This window comes from Hippocampus zosterae, chromosome 8 (genome assembly GCF_025434085.1).
Source record: "Hippocampus zosterae strain Florida chromosome 8, ASM2543408v3, whole genome shotgun sequence".
Taxonomy (NCBI): Eukaryota; Metazoa; Chordata; class Actinopteri; order Syngnathiformes; family Syngnathidae; genus Hippocampus; species Hippocampus zosterae.
This window is the reverse complement of record NC_067458.1, coordinates 9,928,521-9,944,566: the sequence shown is the minus strand read 5'-3', so window position 1 is coordinate 9,944,566 and position 16,046 is coordinate 9,928,521. Positions and strand designations below refer to the sequence as shown.

The window sequence follows — 16,046 nt, the reverse complement described above, 5'->3', positions numbered from 1 at the left end:
AATTGAACCCAGTACCTCTGCATTGTGAGGTCGACGCACTAACCACTCGACCACTGGGCCGCCCAGCTTAAAACCTTCTCAAAGGGATTTGATTTGTCAACCATACCCGTGTACCATTTTATTGACGGCCTTATAAAACGACTTTTTACACATCATCTTGACAATATATGATTTCAATGTTTCCATGTACCAATGCGCGTACTCTTGGTTGGGAAACACTGGTTTAAACCATTAATATACCACAAACGACAATTCAAAAACACTTAAATAGCATTTAAAACCATTCGAGTCTTCAAACATTGATGCACCCGTAAAAATACAGTCAAGAGCTTACAGCAATGATGGGCAACTCCAGTCCTCTAGTGCCTCAATCCTGCATGTTTTAGATGTCTCCCATCTCCAAGATACCTGATTCGAATGATTACGATCACTCATCAGGCTTCTGCCGAGCTGCTGATGAGCTGCCGATGTTCACGGGCCTCTCCCGCTGCGCTGCCGGCCTGTGCTCTGCTCCATCCGCTGCTTCCAAGGACACCGCCTCCGCTGCTGTTGTTAGCACTTCAGTGTTTACTGACCCAAAAACGCTGGATCCATGCGCTGACAACACAAACTGGCAATCGTAGATGGGTCAATCGATGTTGTATCAGGGCCCACTGGTTTTGATGCCGTGTTTCAACTTAGTTTGGCAAAACTGTCAATCGCAAATCCAAAAACAGCTGCTTTCATGCTCTGGTTACAACAAACCTGAGCTGAGCATTTCAAACACTGTGTTCCCATCTATAGTCAATTGAGTTTGCCCACTTAGTGGTTTAAAAGTCAAAAATTTGCATCTTTGCTCATTTTGCTGGAGTTTGCAAATGTGAACTTTCATGATGTCACATCACTCACAGTCAATCGGTTTTACTCTGTCACGCAACAGTAGTAGCAGCACAAGCGCAAAAAAAAAAGTGGGACACTGACATTGCAGTCTGTGGGATCGAAAGTTATCCAAACCAAATATACTCCCAAAAACAAGCAGGCTTGGAGAATGTGGCGCAAGGAAGTCGGCATATCTGGTGAATGTTGAGTGAAGGTTGACTTGTTGGACAGCTGTTGGACTATCAACCAAGATAGCATTTAGCAGCCAATATAATATCACAATCACTGGTCACTAGATAGATTAGTGTTGCTAATTGTTTTTTTTTGGGTGGTGGAGGTGAAAGAGGAGCCCCTACCCTCCGCTTGAAGCAACCCCACGTGTAGTACCCTCACAAACAAAAGTATGCAAGACAGGAGAGTGACACATTTTTTTTTGTGTTCAATCGGAACCTAGCATTAGATTTGTAATTTGATGAGCGACTGTGTGTCCACACAAGGGTTTGCCTTCTTCAGGAAATTACCGTATTGGCCCGAATATAAGAAGGCCCTGATTCTAAGATGACGCCCTCTTTTTCAAGACTCAAGTTTGAAAAATACTTTTTGAACACCAAATTAATTTTTATACAGAAAATAATTACAGTACATCTGAAACGAATGATTATAACAATATATTTGAGAGAAAAAACATGTTATTTTGCCTCATTAAAATCATAATATCTGAACATTTAAATATGTAAACTAAAGTGCAATCACATTCGTAAATGAATGGCTTCTGGTTTTTGAAATTGCATCATAATTCAGCTACCGGTTAACCTGGCCGATCTTCGACCCCCTTTTCTCCAGATTGTCGCTATGTTTCTCCATTTTCTGTTATCTCTTCTATCATTTTCTTCTCTTTCTTTCTTACCGCTATTTTTTATTTTTCTTCTTCGTGACAAGGGTTCACTTTGGCCCGGGGAGTCAAGTTCAGCATTCGCTTCAATGATATCTGGCTCCCACTAGCGTCGGGAATGGGTATAATGTCTAGACCCCGGATATAAGGCGACCCCCACTTTTTCAGTCTTATTTCAATGCAAAAAAACACCGTCTTATATTCGGGCCAATATCATACTCATGACTCCTGTAGACACTAGCTACACATTGTGAACGTCACATGACCAAATTCAGCAAACAGTAAGCCGGGATTGGTCGTTCCCTGAGCAACTGTGATGTCATCATCAGTCAACATGAAGTGGCAAAATGGCCACCCCCTGAGTTGGATACAAACGGGTGTATTTTGCTGGTTGATTCCATCAATGCAATATTAATCTGAATGCCGTGTTTGGACTAGTAGAGCTGCATAGAACATACGGTATCATTGTGAAGACATTTTGTTTGACTTGACTTGCCCTGTTAGAAGACTTCAAGTCAAAGGGTCCCACTTTTGTGTCCAGCGCAAGTCTAGCGCCAAGCACAGTCTAACTCTGCGCATTGGTGGAGATTTCTTTCTAGCGATATTTTTGTAGACGGGTATAAATAGGTGTAAGGGGGCACTTTTGCGGCAGCCGATGTGGCAGCCAGCTCGTGGCCAACCCAAGTGGCTCACCTCATTTAAAATCAGGGTGGCAGAAGCAGAAATTGATTGAGCAGAAATCGCTGCAAGTCCGTTTACATCAGTAAACTGCAAGCTCCCCCTTTGCAGATGATGCAGTCCGTCGTGCATGTGACGTGGGTAATTGCAGACTTCCTTGCACCCTGAGTCGTGTGTGCGTCAGTTTCTGACCACCGCCCCCAAAAACTTTCTGTCCAACAAATGTGAGGGTGTCCATAGTAATAGTTTTGTCACGTTGAGCCCGAGGCGATGAGAAATCGCCTCGTGCACAACAGAAAAAACGAGGTGGATCCCAGGAAAAGCAGACAACGAAAAGATCTCGTGAGAAACAAAAGGGTTTTAATAATGAACAAAAAGAGCCCGAACAGGGAAAAACGGTAACAGAAAACGCTGGTCAAATAAGGACCAGGAAAATAATGAAGACAACCGAAAACGCTCGCGAAAACGATAAAGGGCGAGGAACTACTGAAATAGGAAAACCGCAACGATAACAATTTGGTCAAAACGCGAAATACACGAAGGTAGTGGCCGTAAGGCAATAGGGCAGCGAGAAATAGTCAAGCGACGTGATTAGCGATAGAGAGCAATGGCACGGTAAGGAATTCTCCGGCAGTGAGAGGACTGCCGGAGTCTCTTAATATAGGAGGGCAATCAGTCTGTGATTGAGAACAGGTGTACCGAACAGGCGGAGGGAAAAACCCGCCACCTGCCGGCGAGCACGCGACGTGACAAGTTTAGAGCTTGCTGGTTAAAAAGTGCATGGGAAGAGGATGTTGGAAAAAAAGAATTGCATATTGAATCACAATATTGTAACGTAATTCGATTTTTTGGGGGAAGTCTTCAGCCTTTCCATGTACCACATCATTTAATCTTTCTGTAATTTGTTGCTAAAACCTCCTTCCTCTTACTCTGGAAAACTACTGCATCTATGACCTGTATCTATCGCAAGTGTTTTGCCTTGTGTGAGTCACGTTTTCCCCCTTTGCAAATTTAATAGCTTGTTGACTAAACTCTTGAACGTTGCTCAGACTCTTATCAGCTTATGTTTTCACCAGTGCCCTCTGCTTTGCGTCATTGTGACGATACTGTCGTAAGACGTCTTGTTTTCACTTAAAGATGGTTGACTGAAGTTTGCAAGGACAAGGACATCTTCCTTGTTGGTTAATCATAACAGACTCTCGCCTAGGGCTGCATCTACTGTAGCTATTTCTATTTTTGCTCAAAAATTTTAATGCTTACATCATGACATAGCTTACTCTCTGACACGATTTAAATTAGTTTAAATGTAAGGTTGGTCCAGTGACGGGCCGTGCATTTCAACCTTAGGTCAACATTAACACAATACAGTATAGGCTCGTCAAGCAGCACTTAATTTCAGGAGCAATTAAACCCATCAAGTATGCATTCACAATTAAGAGCAGGAAACTAAATTTTGTAGATATTTTCAAAAATAAAAAGATGATTTAAAAATACTATATAAAATGCCACCCAAATTACGCTGTGTGATCTTAAACAAGTCTGTCCAATAAATTGTGCAATGTCGCAGTTTCATATAAGAGACCAACCAAACAATAACAAAACAAACTATTCCTTGAAAATAAAGTAAACAGCATTTGCATTTTGAAAATCGGCGATACAACAGCAAATAACTGAAAATGTTGAGCAGCTGAGATTGAACGAACTTTCGTGCACGAAGGTGACTACAATGCGCCATTATGAATTGCAGGTGAGCAGATTTATTAGATACATTTTTGTATCTTTGTCATTTTATTTCGTTACCATTAATTTAATACTAATGAAATAAAATGACGAAGAAATGTAAAATAAAATTTATTTACTCACCAGCTTGTTCACTGAGCTGCACATCTACGCGAGTGTCCCCAAACGTTTTTAAATGTACCGTAGGTTGTAAGTGCCCAGCCGTGCTCTGATGTTTCCTTGCTGCCTTGGTAAAACATCTTAAATGGGTAAATCCAGTGTGGCTCCAAACACCAAATCGGTCCATTGCAAGCAATCGGCATTCCCAGCAGGACAATTTGCAGCGTTTCTCGGAGGCGGGTACCGTTCATAATTGCCCGTTCATAAAAAATGATGGACAAACCCTTTTCCTTGCTGGGACAGGCTACCTAGTGCAGGAGTTAGGTGACCTCTTCGCACAATAACCAGCTTTTCGTGGAAGGTCCGTCTTGAAAATTGTGTGGACAGTAGTTCTGCAACCAGATCAACGTCTTCTTCTTCGGCCATTTTGTGTTAAAATGCAGTGATAGCTCCCTCTAGCAGGCGCTAATCCAATCACCGAACGCGCGTGTCTCGACGCAAGGCATTCTCGCTGGCCCCGGTGCACAGACTCGTGATCTAATTGGTTATTGCAACCTGACTGTGCCCGTTCATTTTCAGCGCACAGGGGCCTGCTCTGTTTAATCTAAAGGCCCCGGGCACTTTTAATTTACCTGACAACACAAGCTAGCTGAAATATGATTGGTCAAAAACTCTACCATAATAAATAAGTTATTTATCTTTCAATGTTATTTAAAATAACATTGAAAGCCACTCGACTAAGTGGAAATAATATGACGTAAAGAATACAGACAATAATTTTCTTTACATATTTATGAAAATAAAATAACATTAATTAAATTTATGTTATTGTATGAATGTTTAGGCCAGCAGAGAAGGCCTTGCTGGCCCTGAGGGTCAGCCACTGTGTTGGTCACAGCTGCCCTAAATGTTTGTAATGGTTACTACACCTGTATGCTGAAGTTGTTTAACTAAAATATTTTTAACTTTGAAATTGAATTCTTATTTTGTTGATTTGTTAATGTATTTTGAAAAAAAAAAACTAACTGAAGGAACAGTAAAGCACATTGTTCTTGGTTAAAATCTCCATGTTCTCCAATTTCCTCCCACATTCCAAAAACGTGCATGGCAGATTAATGGAACATTGAATTGTCCCTAGTTGTGAGTGTGGATGGTTGTTCATCTATGTGTACCATGCAATTGGCTGCCAACCAGTTGAGGGTGTACCCCGGCTAGTGCCCGAAAACAGCTGGGATAGTGTCTAGCACGGCTGTGACCCTCGTGAGGGAAAAAAAAACAGATAAGAAAATGGATGGATGAATGGCTGAAAATGAATCAGAAAATAAATGAGAAATGATCTAAACTGGATTCGTTGGTGATGTCAAGTTATTTTTTCTTTTGTCTTTGTCTCAGTTACTGCTCTGCTGCAACAACACGCATCAATGTCTTGGCTTGAGGTAAGCAAGACACACACACACACACACACACACACACACACACACACACACACACACACACACACGGTGGATAACAACAATTATTTCGTCTTTATGAATGCAATAAGCCACTAAACGAACAGCCCTTTCCTTTTCAATACAGTACAGTTTATTGTATGCTTTTAAATTAAAAATGCTATTACTTGTTCATTGCCTTCAGGGCAAACTCTAAATGTTTGAATTCCACAAACTCAAAAATGATTTGCCATTGATCGGACAAGTTAGAGGAACATAAGAAAGATAAATGTTAACGTTAAAGCAACCCAACGGTTTCCTGATATATCGAAGTCATTACATTCCCTAATTTCCCATTTTGCGACCCAACTACAAGATAATTTATTCTGTTCAACGTTTCATTGCAGTCCTACTTTTCCCATAATTTTAACATCAACGCCATCATTGTGGTTCCAGAAAATATTCTGTTTCTGTATAGCTGCGTGGTAATTTCACGGTGCACGAATACCTATCGCAAAAGGTAGAGGAAGAGTAGGAAGTGCAGCGAAAGTGGAATCGGGCTCTATTCTGCGGGTGAGACTGATCACACCCCAAGCACCTCTGGGTGTGATTACGCATCCAGTATGGGTGAAAGTTTTAAAGCTTAGCTTCTGGCTGCGGCTGCCTGTTGAGATAAATGCTTGCAAACATCAGATTCGCAGCATTAAGGTCATTATGCTTGCTCTTCACATCATCGTGATCAATTAATATTCACTTTCTCAATTAGGGGAATAGTAGCAGCTTTGATTCCTCCTCAAGCGTTTTTAGAACAACAGCATGCCCTGATGAAATGCTCTCATCTCTGATTATATGATGCTGCTACACGCTGGGATGGGCCGTGTGTCTATGTGCTCGCACGTGCGTGTGTTTGTTTCAAGCCAGCATTAGATTTAGAAGAAGCCGAGATGTAGTCTGAGTAAGTATCAAGATTGGTTTTGAAGTTGAGCTTTCCACACTCAACTCACACAAGGATGTTTATGCCAGGGTTGTAATTGTTGTTTTTGTTGTGTGTGTGTGTTTTTTAAGAGCAGGTTTGTATTTATTTGGAGTACAGTGTTCGAACCTCGGTTTTCGAACGACTATGTTATCATCCAAGTCAGATTTCGACCAGAAAATTAGAGATTTTTACGCCTCAGATTACGACCGAAAACCAATTTGCGACCAAACTGTGCAAATCCAAAGATGGCACTCGACTCCTCTCGGTTTCCTTACACGAGGAAGTGACGCTTCCTCATGTAGTGTTCATTGTGAGCAGACGTGTTTGTTGTGATTTACGCAAATCTGACAGATTTTTTGTTATTTCTGCTTAGTGTATGAGGCCCGAATCATGGGCTAATAGATAGTTTTGTATTTCGAACAGGTATGACTGTATTTGTCAGTGCAAGATTAAAAAAAAAAAAGGACAAATATTGTGCAATAAACTAAAAAAAAAAAAAACTAAAATTCTCAAGCGACTGTTCGGTGCAGCAATACCAAAACACATACATTTAAACTTAACCCCAAAAGCTAAAAAATATTCACGAACAACGACGAAAAAGGAAATTTTCACGATTGTTACAGTAGGGCCTCGCTGATGGTGTCATGCAGGGGTCGGCAACCCGCGGCTCTGGAGCCGCATGCGACACTTTAGCGACGTCCTTGTGGCTCCCTGGAGCTTTTTCAAAAATGTTTGAAAATGGAAAAAAAATGGGGGAGGGAAATATATTTATGTTTTAATATGGTTTCTTTAGGAGGACAAATATGACACAAACATTCTTAATGTTTTCCAATGCTGCCAAAGTGTGTAGAATAAATGTGCTTCCCATGCCTCGTTGATCATGATGACTTTGAAGGAAAGGTGTTGGCACTTCCAAATCCTCCTGTTTGCACACTTGACACACACACACACACACACACACACGCACACGCACACACGCACACACAGAATGTTGCCTCTGTTTCATGTCTATCACTAACTTCTTCTCATTTTCATCCGAGATGTCTAAATCCATACTCCACCATGGGTGCTAGGCTCGGTGTCGTTACCGGTATGCAGTTGGTCATTCCGGTTCGCAAAAGACAACGGGCAGATTATGAATGGCAAATGTGTTCAGGAAACAGCAAGTGGCACCTTCTTTTGTTTCTCAAACAAGAGTACAAAAGGCGGTCGCATAAACATAAAAGGCAATTGGTGAAAGCAAATTATGCTGATTAATGGCTGGTGTCGAGAGCCTGATTCCAAAGATCTCTCGAGTGACACGAGTCACTTCATTTAAGTGTGTGCCGCATGCAAACAACAGCTTGAATTAGACAAGAGCGTGATTCCAGTGAAGGTGCAGCCACCTGATTTCTTACTATTAGCCTACAGTTGTATTGATCAAAACATGTTATGCAACTTATTTATATGCAACAATATGCACTTTATCATCACTGTCTATTCAAAAGCTGGTACGGGGGGACCTTTGACGTTGACTACAATCCTGATTTGATGGCACGCATCTGATTCCATCATGAAAGCTTAATTTTGAAATCTTTATTACTGAAGTTAAAATAAAGCAAAAACCACGCTTGTCAAATGCACATTGAGAAGGAATATGATATACACTGTATGTCACTGATATTTCATGAATTGTATTGCTCATTTTGTACCAAGCAGCCAGACCCATTCCTAAGTCGCAATGAGATTCATTTCTGGTTCATCACGTTTCCTCCGTGTTATCACTGGTGGCAGAATTGATTATTCTATCGATTTATTCATCAAAGAATCCATTTTTTTAAAAATTACATTAACGTGTACACGTAACTTTGAAAGCATGTTCCCGTAGTCATACACGCCCCTCCTCCACTGTTTGTGAAGGCCTGCTTTAATGTGAAGACGTAGTTTAATATACAGTACATTCAAACGTTTTAGTCAACAGCCATTCTTCAACCATCCTCATTGATTGCACCGCTTGGTTAATGATCCAATTGCAAAAAGTGAAGCTGGGCTTGAAGTTGTTGCGTGTAATCCATCAAATCACTTGGGTAAAGCGAGTGAGTTATCCATCCGCATCGGCACAGCGGCAGCAGGTTCTTGATTAATACAGAAGTGTGGCGAATAAGAGCGCAATCGTCTTGCTGGTTTTCCTGACGCAGAGCCCCGCTGAGCATCTTCTGTTCCATCTGATTACACACTGGCCTTCCTGCTTCCATCTCATTCACACTTTGAATGCTGGGACAGCAGCCAGGTGATAAGCTCACCAGCTGCTTTCTTCCTGCTGTTGCTTGGGTGGAAGACGACGTGGCATTCAACTAATAAACATGTGGGAGGCCCTTTGGATCAGGACATGCTTTATTCCCTGCGTTCGAAGTTCGTATTTCCAAAATGGCAGCCTTGGCAGAATGCTGTTCCTTTTCTAAGGCGTTAAAGAGTCAAGCAAAAAGGACGAAATAAATATTCGCCATGTGTATATGTTTTCTGATTCCTTCCAATTAACTAAAGATTTATTTGTCGTATCACTGCTTTAAACAGTGCAGCCTCACCAAAGAGGGTATTGATTATTTTTTTTTTTTTTGGTCTGTTCGCTTGGCTGCCTCTATATCACCGTGACACATTTAAAATAGGGTACTTGGTGTACCGTTCACACAAACGATTGGAAGAATGGTCCTGTCATTTGTCAAGAAGACAATGCTATTCTCTTCAAGCTGTCATTCACCTCAGCCATCAACACAAAAAGAGGTAGATGTGCACTTGTTCACGGATAACGTAAAACGTGCCTCCTCTGCAATACGTACAGACTATGGTAGCATGTCATTTTGCATGTCAACAGTGCATTTCGCATGCCAGTCTATTCTTATCATCTCTGATGTTTCAAGAAAAACCCACACGATAAATTTTTACCACTTATCAGTGTTGCATCCTAGACTGCACAGGCTATTTTAGGTCGGAGTGGGAGATTATAATGAACATTTATAATCCATCCTCTCCTCACCAGACTGCCGATGCCCACCACTGATGAAAAAAAATCTAACGAGAATACGCCGTTAAGTTATCCTTGAGTCGCCGGGAGCTAGCTAGTGAATTCTTGTTTTATGTTGTCTTGAGAGGGAAGAAATTTCATCTGTGCTGTTTGTTACACATACAGCACATTTGACAATAAAGTTGTATCCAATCCAATCCAATCCAACAGCGAGCAAGATAGCCGATGCTAAGCTTGCTCATCAGAATCGCACATGCCTCCAAAGTGACTGTTGACAGACCTTTTTTTTTCACTGGTTGTACTATTAATGGAAGTATTTGCAGAAGTACCGGTATTTGTGTTGGTAAAGATAAGACAAGAAAACCTTTATTTTTCTCACAATGGAAAAATTCCCATTTTACAGCAGCAAAATTATGAAAGGGAAAAAGTATATAAATAAATATAAAATATAAGCATATTAAAAATGGGTGAATGGGGGTGAGTTCAGGGTTTCAGGACCATCTATTCAATAGCCTGACAGCAGTCGGCAGGAACGAGTGGCGGTACCTCTCCTTCTTGCAGCATGGGTGGATCGATGTCTGGCTGAAGGAGCTGCCCAGTGCTGTCAGGTGGCCTGGAAGGGGGTGGGAGGGTCTGTTCATCACAGCTGTTAGCTTAGCTGAATAACTTAAGACAAATTGCTGTTAACTCATAAAAGATGCTTTTAGAACTGTTGTGTCAAAGCCATGTCACACTCGAGGTTGTGTCATGGCTCTGATTCAGTCATGGGTACAAGCACCCATCGCTTCTTTTTGTTGTGGTCTTTCTTACTTCTTTGTTAAAAAATATCCATATATTGTTGATATCGCTATGATTGTGTGAAAACACCATTATACACCCTATTGATGGCCCAGCCCCAAAAGCATGAATTATGTAGTTGAACAAAAAGTTCATGAGCTCTCCTGTCATGTATTATTTCTTACAACATTGGGGGAATTATTGGTACATGGCCAGAGTCCTTTTCTTTAAGTTAGATTTAGGCTGACAAAAGACTAAATTAGCTTCAGGCAAATGCTCATCCGTTAAAAGTGTTTATTTTTGTCGGTATGCACTCTCCCTTGCTGTTTGGAAAGTAATACAATTACATCGATGTTTCATAGCTGTGAGCAGGTCTGATGTTTTATTGACCTTCAGCCATCACTGCCAGCCTCCCTGTTTACACATTGAAAATATAGTTTCGTTTGGGAGGCCACATTAAAGAGACAAAGTGTCCAATTATAGGGTAGACAAACAGCAATTTAATCTCACTGCTGTTTGAATGAACTGTTATATTTTATTAGTGGGCAGTGATGTTGATTGTATGGGTATCATCCGTGAACCCCTATTGTTATGTACACATGCACAAAAGGGGGCCTGAGAGAGGTGTATACCACTTAGCATAATAATAAATATGGATGCGTGGAGGGTGGGATAAGAGGCTGATCCACATGCACACAAGACCAAATGCACTGGAATACTTAAGAGCTACAGGCATGAATTGAGTTATGAATGTGACTGCTTTAATGCACTATCTTTGTTCTTGAAATAATTCCTACACACCATTTTTCAAAAAAAGAAACCCGTCTTTGTGATGGTCTTTACATGCAAACAGCAACACTCATTTCCTCTTTCCTTGTTATTGCTCTCCAGGGTCGTAGGGAGTCGCTTCCTGTGGTCCATCAGGTGGTCAGGCGTCGCTACTCAGGCCCGTTACTGCTCCCGCCTCTGCGGAGGAGACACTCGTGTCAGGATCACCATTCTGACACCCGCCACTTTTATGCTGCACATGGGTTACCGCTGCATCGCCTCGAGGCTCTCTACTGTCGAGCATTGACCACTCATGATGAACACCGGTCAGTTAATTTCTGTCATTTACATTTAACTGTTTGTTTGGCTAATGATTGCCCACATGCGCAAAGTCTGTGGACCCCTGTCGTCCAAATTCTCCACACAAAACACTTAAAAAATAGAGCTTTTACTAATCGAGATGAATCGGATGGAAAAAAAGAAGGCCTACCAGTTTGATAGAAATCTCTGTTTTCTAAAATTACCTTTTGTATCAACAATGATTCAGCAAGAAGGGATAATAGATGATTTTCTACATGCATCACTCTACTTCTTGAAGTGGTGTTTACGTAACTTTACGAGGAAATTACAATGTCCTACCATCTCTGGTGAGTTATTTTTTTTGAGCTACTCATGTCCTTGGGCGTTACTTGCTGCTCACGAGTAATCCCCTATTTTATGCAGTGCCAGATGCTCTCATGTTATTTATACCAAATTCCGATGCAAAGAGTATGAAATCAGACTAGAAGGTGTTGCAAAATTTTGTGTTGTCCAATTTAGGTGAGAGTGTCAAAGATGAAGTCTAATGGCTATATTTTTGGGACTGGCACAAGTCATAAATCTGCATGAAAGCAGGTCAGACTGGGTCTTGTTCATTTAGCATAAGTCGATGACTTTTAAAAAGGGTGGCCTGCGCCCTCGTGGTTCCCAACACAACCAACGTGTTTCGCCCCCAATCAAATTGACTCTTGTGCCCTTTAAAAGCGGCGCGCGAGGGGGGCACTCATAGTGCTTGACATGGCAGAAGAAGAAACTGATGTAGTGGAGTCCAACGGGAGGTTGAAGCATGCAAATTTTTTAAGGAACCGAAAGCAGACCGCAATAGGCAGATAATGTGAAGTTGGCTAGGGAAATCACAGAGAGAGCGCATTCCACTCGTTCATGTCCGTCTGAGACTTTCATCAGATTCTGACTGAAATTGGATTCCAAATTACTGAAGCTGGTTTTGTGCATCACCAACTAACCCTTTTTTTTTCGCGTTTATCTCTTTGCTCAAATGAATGCACGAGTTGTCTGGTGGGACACATTGTGCTAATTAAAAACCTTGCATTTCTCATCTTTGCTTTGCGAATGAGGATCCGATTTATTGGCCAAGTATGCAAAAAGGAACTTTCTTCCTAGTTACAACCTGCCAAGAGGAAAATAAACAAGAGGGCAAGAACCAACATGGGGCAGCCTGGCGGGTCGCTGTTAAGCGCCCCGATATCTTAGATGTGAAAGGAAAACAGTCAGGAAGAGGAGGGAGAAAAAAACCCCACATAAGAGTCCAACCATTGTTTTTGAACAGGAGAAAAACCTCAGCACATGTGGCATACATTTAAAAAGACAGTACAATAATTATTGAGATTTAACATGTAATAAACAAGGTGGGGGAGGGAGGGGAGGAATGGAGGCGGGGGCTCGTCACAATCTCTGAAATGAATACGTTCAAGTCTCTCCAGAGCAAAAGACGTCCGCCTTCACTGAGAGACAGAACAGAAAAAAAGAGTGGTATATGATCAGAATCAGAATCAGAATCATCTTTATTGGCCAAGTATGTAGAACACACAAGGAATTTGTCTGCGGTATAACACGCTGCATTAGTATCATCGTAAACAAGGACATGACAAATAGGTATGCAGGGACATTTCGTAATGTAAGTGAATCAGGTCAAATAATGATATACTGTAATTATATATATTCCCCTTCTTAAGTATTGGAAGGGCAAGTTCAATTCCTTTGTTTTTGGCAAATACTGAAGAAGTTCAGAGGTCCAGCTATGATTTCATAGGACGGTATTTACATTGAGAGTTAGGAGAGAGCACATTGGTTGAAGCCACCCAATTTTCAAGTTACTTAAAGTGAATAACATTTAATATTTGGTGGCATAACCCTTTCTTGCAATAACTGCATCAAGCCTGCAACCCGTTGACTTGACCCGTTGACCAGACTGTTTAAATTTTCATTTCAAATGCTTTTCTAGGTCTTTATTGGTTTTTAGGTCGTTCACTTTGTTTCTGGGAGTATCTCCCTTCAGGTGGTAAAATGAAGGCTCTTTTCGGTTAAGGTCAGGTGGTTGACTTGGCCAGTCCAAGACCTACCACTTTTACCCCCCAAGGAAGTCCTTTGTTTTGTTGGCAATCTGTATTGGGTCATTGTCTGGCTGCATAATGAAGCTTCTCCTTATTAGTTTGGATGCATTTTGCTGTTAATTGCCAGACAAAATGTTTTTGGGTTTTTTGTTTTGTTTTTTCTCGATGTCACAATTCATTTTGCAGCTACCATCATTTAAATCATGATCATATTGAAAAAGAGAGATCACAGTTTACAGGGCACGCCTGTGTCGTAGTGCCAGAGATTAGACCTGAATATACATTTTTTTCTACAAGAATTTCACCCAGAGTAAGTCCCTTTCTGGGTTAAATTCAGATTGTTTTTCTATTTGTTCTTTTTGTAACATTTTGTTTCGTGGTTTCTACTACCGTATGTTTATCTCATGTAAAAGCAATCACAGATGAAGCAAATCCTTGCCATAAGTGCATACGGTGGCACTTCCTCCCAAGTGTGCATTAAACGCTTAGGAAACCAGTTTTAAAATTGACACAGTGGACGGACAGATGGCTAACAGCTCGGACTCAGGAGGGCGGAGAGTGGCATAAAGGCCATGAGAGACACAGAGGAGAGGAGGAGACACAAAACCGACTGGTGCACAGCCCGTCTCCTCATCAGTGTGGCGCGTGGACAGCAGCGCGCCATGTTACGCTCTCACATCCTTTAACGTCCACTTCAAATTTAGTCTACCCTCAACCCACCGCTCCTGTTGACTGAAGAAATTAGCTTTTCAAAGGAGCGGAGCAAACCAGCAACCAAATACAATACAACATGGAGTGCGCGACGCTGAGCAGAGAGGGAGCGGGGCTTGCCAAACCACCCAAGCATTTGTGGCGGCAGCCCAGGACAAACATACGGATCAAACAGCGCTTCAACTCGGACACCGAGCGCTACCTGTGCCGTAACAGGACCCTGGAGAAGCTCCGACCTGTGCTGAAGAAACCTCGATTGTCCTGGCCCTCCTCGCTTAAACGGTAACCACTTTCTCTTGCAAATTACTCTCTAAATTAAGAACTTCCCATAAAGTGATAAACTAGTACGACCAAAGAGATATTAGCTGTATGATTTTCATTTACACCGCCAGAGAGGTTTTAATTAACTTTACAATGGAGCTGTTGTATTTTGCTGTGGTGTGGAAATGGACTGTGTAATAGTGAGAGGTTGCCATATTTAATTACACAATAAATCGTAACACCTATCAGTGTGATTCATTGCAGTTCTGTACTACTGAAAACTACATCCATAATAATACACAGAACACTTCTGTTAAAGTAAATGTTCTCTGACATTGCGAATCCACGTTGAGCATTATGATTTGGATGTCATTTTTATACGGTTGTACTGTTTGAGTGTCATTACATTGTGCCAGCGTACAGAGTTAAGTGGCTCCAAAATGTACGTATGAGGAAGAATAAAAAATGAAATCAATAGAAACCTGAAATTGCGACCTGTTTGCGCCAACAATTTTATTGAACCTTAAATCTTTCGAGGTTTTCCAGTATGTTCATCTCTGACCGCACATTTCTATCTATCTATCTATCTATCTATCTATCTATCTATCTATCTATCTATCTATCTATCTATCTATCTATCTATCTATCTATCTATCTATCTATCTATCTATCTATCTATCTATCTATCTATCTATCTATCTATCTATCTATCTATCTATCTATCTATCTATCTATCTATCTATCTATCTATCTATCTATCTATCTATCTATCTATCTATCTATCTATCTATCTATCTATCTATCTATCTATCTATCTATCTATCTATCTATCTATCTATCTATCTATCTATCTATCTATCTATCTATCTATCTATGTCTGTCTGTCTAAATCTGAATATTGTCTCTTAAAAGGAAATGCCACCTTTACAGTTCTTCATTCAAATATATGTAAAATGACAACAAGAAAGCCATTGCATCATACCCTCAAACTGAGCTGTACCATGTAAAATGATAATCCCATTGAGTCAAACCAAATTGAATCGTTCCAATTTAAAATCAAACATTCTTCTATCTATCTAGGACACTGGTGTCAAACTCGAGCCATGGGGGACAGATCTGGCCCGCCACATCATTCTATGTGGCCCGAGAAAGAAAATCAAATATGTTAGTGCTTGCTAAAATATGTACCAAAATTTGGTTGTTACCAAACCCCACATTACAATAACTTAAACAATAGTTGAATAAACCATTATTTTTACCAAGTACCCCACTAGTACTTTTGAGACACAACATATGTATTTAATATAAAAGAATAACATTTGTATTTAACCAATGACATTAGGGCTGTCACGAACAAACTCTTTGGAATCAGTTATGGTATCAGTTATTTAATCGAATACTTGAGTACTTCCTCATCATCCATGTCAGATGTGTAGCTTATTCGCTCTTATAGAGGTACTCCGCT

At 40.9% G+C, this 16,046-nt stretch overlaps 1 protein-coding gene and 1 long non-coding RNA gene across 4 annotated transcripts in view; one reads left to right on the top strand and one right to left on the bottom strand.

Moving 5' to 3' along the window:
* Positions 1–1,957, bottom strand: part of LOC127605921 (uncharacterized) — a 109,931-nt gene extending 107,974 nt beyond the window's left edge. The window contains exon 1 of the long non-coding RNA XR_007963687.1: positions 1,905–1,957. This is a non-coding gene — a long non-coding RNA (uncharacterized LOC127605921). The remainder of the gene's footprint in view (positions 1–1,904) is intronic.
* The window catches only part of LOC127605911 (cAMP-specific 3',5'-cyclic phosphodiesterase 4C-like), a 100,092-nt gene that overhangs the window by 3,992 nt on the left and 80,054 nt on the right, over positions 1–16,046 (top strand). Inside the window, exons 2-3 of one of the 3 annotated variants that reach the window (XM_052073781.1) lie at positions 5,660–5,703; positions 11,343–11,545. In XM_052073781.1, the coding sequence (XP_051929741.1) occupies positions 5,689–5,703; positions 11,343–11,545 (218 nt within the window). In that variant the 5' untranslated portion in view covers positions 5,660–5,688. Of the gene's footprint in view, positions 1–5,659; positions 5,704–10,960; positions 11,546–14,012; positions 14,603–16,046 lie in introns of those variants that run through there. The other 2 variants (XM_052073779.1, XM_052073782.1) reach the window with 2 other exon arrangements.